Below are 7,059 nucleotides of genomic sequence, written 5' to 3' on the forward strand. Positions count from 1 at the left end.
ATATATAACATTTTCGGTTAAAACGTTGTATAGAAGTTTTCATGGTATCAAAGCATAGATCAGTAGGTTTCTACTGAATCGCAATCATCACATATGTAACAAAAACCTAGTTAAATGTTCGCCAAAAGATCTGTTATTGCAACAAATGTTACGATATCAGATTATGATCCAAGTCATGTAAGTGCGGATATGACTGCATCAGTAACCTCTTGTGTCGTACTGCTTCCACCAAGATCTTTTGTTCTGTATTTGCCCTCATAGATAACACGTTTCACTGCAGTTTCTAACCGATCTGCATAATCAAGAAGCTGAAGGTGTCTCAGCATCATGGCTGATGAAAGGAGCAGAGCCACCGGGCTTGCTCTCTTTTTCTCAACCATTTTTGGTTTCCCAACATTACCAGCTGATGCACCTTGTTCGAATATCGCGTACTCAGTTCCAACGTTTCCTGTAACAATATGATGAATATTATTGCAAAAACTATATTACTACAAAGTAATCGTTGCAAATAAGGTTGGTTATACGTGTGTACCTCCTGGCATGACACCTGTACCACCAGCAATACCAGCAGCAGTGTTTGCAACTAGGTTTCCATAAAGGTTAGGTGTCACCTGCAAGATTTAACAACATTACGAGCGTCAGTGATATTTACTTAAAAAAGTTTTCATTTCTATTATGTTAGGACATATAATATGTACATTAGCTCATAGTCAATGATGTCATAAATTACAAAAGTAACAATAGCATACCATGACATCAAATTGCTCGGGTTTTGAAACAAGTTGCATGCAGCAGTTATCCACAATAATCTCGTTGTATGTGATCTCGGGGTACTTTTTGGCGATTTCCCTACAAGATTCCAAGAAAAGACCATCGGCAAGCTTCATGATGTTTGCCTTATGAACAGCCGTCACGGTTTTTCTATTATTCAGGTGAGCAAACTCAAAAGCATACTTCGCTATACGTTCAGAGCAGAATTTTGTTAACACCTAACAGAGCAGCAAAATCAGTTAATCAGACACAATGGAAGTCAGTCTAATCACCTAATGAAAAAATTTGCAAGAATGAATAGCTTTCCACAAAATGTAGCAAACACTGTTTTTTTTTTCCTTTTGGAGGGAAGAACTAAGCTTGAGCGCCCACATTTACAAAGGCATTTCGTCGAGCGCCTAGCATACAATTTTAAAACGGCCCAATTTCACATTGGCATTTCATCGACCACCTAAAATACAATTTTATAACAGCCCAATTTTACTTAGGCATCTCATCAAGCACCTAGCGTACAGTTTTAAACAGCACAATTTCGCATGCGCGCTTCATTGAGCACCTAGCGTACAATTTTAAAACGACCCAATCTAACATGCGCGTTTAATTGAGCACCTAGCATGCAAGTTTAAATGGCCCAAGTTCACATATTCAATTCATTGAGCACCAAGCATATAATTCTAAATGACCCAATTTCACATACGCATTTCATCGAGCACCTAGCATACAATTTTAAAAAGCCCAATTTCACATACGAATTTCATCGAGCACCTACCATACAATTCTAAACAGCCCAATGTCACATAGGCCTTTCATCAAACACCTAGCATACAATCTTAAAACAACCCAATTTCACTTAGGCATTTCATCGAGCACCTAGCATACAATTATAAAACAACCCAGTTTCACACACGCATTTCATCGAGCACCTAGCATACAATTTTAAAACAACCCAATTTCACCTAGACATTTCATCAAACACCTAACATACAATCCCAAACAAACAACCTACAACTCAAAACATACCTTAAGACTCTCAACGACACCCGGAACAACCTCATGCTCCAAGCCCGAATACTCCCCTTCAGTATTCTCCCTAATGACCACAATATCCACCTCATCATGTCTCGTCTTCAAACCAGGCAAAGTAAAACAATTGACAAGCGAAACATACAAATCCAACTCCTTCCTCAACGCAACATTCAACGAGTTAACCCCACCGCCCATCGGCGTAATCAACCCGCCTTTCAAACAAACCCTATTCCTCCTAATCGAATCCATCACTTCGTCTGGTATCTTGTTCATGTCGCCGTGGACTTCAAATTTTTCGAAAGTGATGGGTGCTTGCATTGCAGTGATGACGTGTTCGACGGCGCCGGTGACTAAGGGGCCGATGCCGTCGCCCGGGATTAGAGTGACGGGTCGGGGAGTGGTTGGGGAAATGGGTGGTGGGTCGTCGGATCCGGGTCGGGGCACGTAGGTGATGGAGCGAGAGCATGATCGGAGGTGTGATGGGGTGACGGAAAATAGTCGTTTTAGAATCGGATATGTTAACATAGCGAGTGGTTTGATGTTTGTTTGGAATCGAATACGTGAAATATATATATATATATATATATATATAATATATATATATATTCGTTTTGATTGTTGTCAGTTTTGAGTTCAGTTGAATATAGAATGACTGATTCGAGGTGTGGAGAGCCAAAATAAGTTTTATAACACTAACGGATCCAGAAAATTTAGCTAGTGGATGTAAAAAAAAGTTCAACCTAGAACTCGTCAATTCAAAGTAAAACAAGTCAAACCAAAATGGGTCGGGTCAAACTGAAACGAGTCAAGTAAAAAATTACATTAAACAAACTACGTATAAAAATGTAAACAAAATTTCATTAATGATAAACAAAATACATATTACAATTGACCTCTACGTGATTTCATTTTATGAAAAACGATCAATTACAGCTTAATTCGTAATACTTAAAAGTGCTTCTTTTTCGACACTACAAATTACACTATACTATAACCAATTACTGTATTTATCATACCAACCCATGCTGAAATGTTGTTCTGTAGACCCTATCTTTCTATATGGAAAGACATGACCATGTCCACCAGGTTGGCAAGGTCCATTAAGCCAATACTTTCTCCGTATCTCGTCTCTTTGATTAGGGTGCCAATCTAAAATTCTTTTTCTATCGACATGATCCCAAGGAAGATTATCTAGATCAACTAAACTGGGTCCGGCAGATGGTGTTTGTCGTTTCAATAACAAAAACCTTTTCATAGTTGTCATAGCTAAAAGCTCTTACTGTACAAATAAAATAGATTACAAAGTAAAATAGTGTAGAACACTGAAAAATAACAGTAATAATAAACGGTACACTCATACAATGAATAAATTAGAAAGCTAGAAACCAAATAATCATTCACCATAAGACAACAAAGATCACCCTAATCTGTCTGTCTTTTGAATTTCAAGAAAAGGGCATTATTTTTATTAAACAAAAGATCGAAACTGGTTACCGCCTTGTAGTTGTAGAATTCAAATACGAAAGAAATAAATTAACAAGTGATGAACCATGAATCATGAATGTTTGTTTTATATTAGAATAATATCAAGAATTTGGAATCATAATTTATAAAATAAATCTAACCTGAGATGCCACATGTGAAGCCGTCATCAACCTAATTTGTTCGTCTCCCACTAATTCCAAATTTTCAATTAAAGTGGTTGAGTAATTAAACTAATATGAGCTTAATTCTTATTATTCATAACATAATTACATTTGGGCTTAAATTCTAAAAAGTTAAGTTTGAGGCACTGAAAAATTCATGAATGAGTCACTGATTTTTTTTGGATGGGTCACTAAAATTTTTTTGGATGGGTCACTTGGGTCTTTGGACCTAATATATTACAAATTTATAAAGAAAACTACAGATTTCAGTGGGTGCAAACGCTCCCCCTGGCCAAACACTGAATCTGCCCCTGTTTATAAATAATCCTTTTATCCTTTTTTTTTTATTTTTAACTAGTTAGGTGACTGCGCGATACAACGAGAGATATGAATGAATATTACCGATGTCAGTACGTTCCTCGCAACAGTATGTGCATATCCCGACGAAAGTACGTGCTTAACGTGGCATCGGACGCGTAACTGGTGTCGGTAAGCGCATCACACAACGCCTACACGCGAGCAATTTGGTATGCACAAACAATATCATCAACGTAACTAATGTTTGCGTGCGCGTAACCGGTGACGAAAATCAAGAAGCAAAGATGAAACGTACAGTATTTTCAAGTAAACCACTTTTTAACCTAGCCCGATCTGACATGAAACCTATTCCAACCCAACATCGTTTTAACCCAAAGGCCAAAGCTCGTTTTGATCTGGCCTCTTTCGACCTAAACCCATCGATAACCGAACCAAATTAACCATTTTGTTTGTATCGGCCTATTCTTACTGTTAGGGCATGAATTTTATGCTGAGGATCCATTATCCTTGACTGTCTTATGGATAAGTTATCCTGGAGATATGTCTCAAGTTACAAAGGATCGAGGATCCTCGCTATTATTTGTTTACTAATGATTGTATTTGAATAGTGATGTGTTAGCTAGTTATAACGACTATATGACTGAGTCTACCTCAAAGTTCGCTACTGGAAGCTCCCAGCACGTGGTCAAAGAACGTTGAAGGAGTTGTGGACGAGTGGCGGATTAATAGGAAATATTGTTATTTGTTATTTCTTTATAATCGAGATATCGGATCAGTTAGGAATCACTTGTATTCTCACACACTAGAGCAGAGCTACAATTCTCTCTAACACTACACACTAGCATTAAATTGTACTACTAATCGTTATCTCCAACACTTTGTAACCATTTGTGATATTAATAAAGTGGTGATCGACGAGCTGTTATCACCCGGGGTTTTTTTTCCTTTGATCTAGACAAGATCAAGGGGTTTTACCTCGCAACAAATCACGGTGTTCAACCTTATTTCGTTCATATATTCACTATTGTTACCTTAGCACTAAACCTCACAATTACAGATTTGGATACATTATCCTTAGCAGATTTTTGTCCAAAACAATTTGACGCCCACCGTGGGGCAATTGGTGCTATAATCCATATTATTCCTATCAGTTTTCAATTTTTCATACCCATATCACTTTCAATGGCCTATCAATCAACCTATGTTTCATCAACCATGCCATATTTGGTTCCTCTCTCATCAAGAACCTTGCCGCCGATGCCTCCGCCAATCACGGGAGCACCACGGGCTACTGCTGCTGGAAACAAGACGCAACTACCAGTCTTCCAGAGCTCGAAAACCACTGTTGCCACTCCGGTGATTAATACAAACAATGATGTTTCCACTATGTTTTCGCAGGTTAAGGCTTACATGGAGCAGTAGAACAAGACTAACTAGAGGATCCTTCGGGAGATAGAAGATCTCAAGAGGACTAAGAGGTCGGCAGAAGATCAGACTCCTATAGTTCCTAGGATACTGGATTTCACTACTCAAGGATCCTTGGCTCAACATGCGCAAGGATCATCCATCCTTCAACCGGGGTCCATGGGTCAATTAGCTCAAGGATCCTCAACTTTTCTGCAAGGATCATCCATCCTTCAACCGGGGTCCATGGGCCAGTTAGCTCAAGAATCCTCAACTTTTCTGCAAGGATCATTCATCCTTCAACCGGGGTCCATGGGTAAGTTAGCCCAAGGATCCTCAACTTTTCAGCAAGGATCATCCATTCTTCAACCGGGGTCCATGGGTCAGTTAGCTCAAGGATCCTCAACTTTCCAACAAGGATCATTCATCATTCAACCGGGGTCCTACGGGTCATATCTTCAAGGATCCCTCAACTCTCAACCATTGGGATCCTGTGTCCATAATCAATGATCCTTCTTCCAGGATCAAGGATCCTCAGGGGTTCAACATCAACGATCCTCCGAGGTCCATGAAGGAGATATAATCCCCATGCAAACCATAGCTTCAGGTGGACCAACTTCTGTAGCAGAAGCTTCTTACTCAGCCACTCTTCTGGAATGCTGACCTTTACACAACAAAGAGGTAACACGTATAATCCTATATCCTTAAATGCTAATCATGGTTCCATGCAGGACGCAGGTGTCAACCAAGCTATGGCTAAGGAACTGCAGAAACTCAAGGATATGATATCCAGCGTACCAGAGGTGACCCGTCCAATTCATGAGATACCGGAAGGAAGCCACAAGTTATCCAGATTTGCTTCACCAATTTGTGACGCGGAGATCCCGAAACGCTTTCAAACCCCCAACATGAAGGTGTATAACGAGACCACTGATCCTGAGGAGCATGTAGCCCAATACAGGGAAATGATGGAAATTAATCCAATCCTTGAGAGGCTCAAGGAGGCTTGTCTATGCAAAGGTTTTAGAGCCACACTATCAGGATCTGCTTTGAAATGGCTGCTAAGTCTTCCTCCCTTTTCTGTTACTTCTTTCTCACACTTAGTTCAACAGTAAATTTTCCTGTTGCAGGAAATTTGAGAGGTTAACTAGTGATTTATACCGCGTTATCCAACCCAGTGATGAATACCTTAGGGATTTTGTTACAAGGTTTGGCAGGGAAAATCTAGAAATCCCTAATCTTGACATGACTAATACTGTTGAAGCATTCAAGATGGGAATTCAGAAGGGCTCCCCCTTTGATGATAATCTTGTGATGACTCCTTGCAGGACTTTAGATGAAGTAAGGAACAGAGCACTGAGGTTCATACGACTGGAGGATGACAAAAAGATCCAGGACCTGTTAGGGGCTCAAATGAAGCAAGAATCCCCTGACAAGAATAAAGGATCCTCATACAGAAACAACAATTCGAAGCCATACTCCAAATTCAATAATCAAAACGTTCGAGTTGTTGAAGAAGATGATGATGATGAGGATTACCCAAGCATTTCAGAATATTGCTTCTCCGTAGAAACCCATGGCTTGATTTATGCCATGAAGGATCTAGGGGAGAAGGCAAGGTGGCCCCGAAAGAACGAAAAGTCAACCACCTTCAGAGACAAGTCCAAATGGTGTGCCTTCTATGAGGATTTTGGCCACATGACGGACGATTGCATCGGTTTGAGGAGGGAAATCGGATACCTCCTAAGAAAGGGCCACTTTAAGGAACTGTTGGGAAGAAAGAAGTCCAGGATCCATATCCTAAAGAGGCTCCCCAAAATGCAACTCCGCCCCCCTACCAGATGCTCAAGTGATCAACTTCATTTCCGGTGCCTCAGACATATGTGGAACTTCT

General features: G+C 39.9%; 1 protein-coding gene across 1 annotated transcript; it reads right to left on the reverse strand.

Moving 5' to 3' along the window:
- Positions 1-15: 15 nt before the first annotated feature.
- On the reverse strand, positions 16-2,334 carry LOC143557818 (isocitrate dehydrogenase [NAD] regulatory subunit 3, mitochondrial-like; the record flags this gene model as incomplete). The annotated part of the gene is made up of 4 exons (XM_077046800.1): positions 16-448; positions 533-611; positions 750-989; positions 1,792-2,334. Coding segments are annotated over 4 exons (1,137 nt in total), but the record flags the coding sequence as incomplete, so codon positions are not given.
- Positions 2,335-7,059: the final 4,725 nt, after the last annotated feature.

The sequence above is a fragment of the Bidens hawaiensis genome, unplaced genomic scaffold (assembly GCF_021521415.1).
Source record: "Bidens hawaiensis isolate Kalapana, Puna unplaced genomic scaffold, B.hawaiensis_p1.1 tig00019199_1, whole genome shotgun sequence".
Lineage (NCBI taxonomy): Eukaryota > Viridiplantae > Streptophyta > Magnoliopsida > Asterales > Asteraceae > Bidens > Bidens hawaiensis.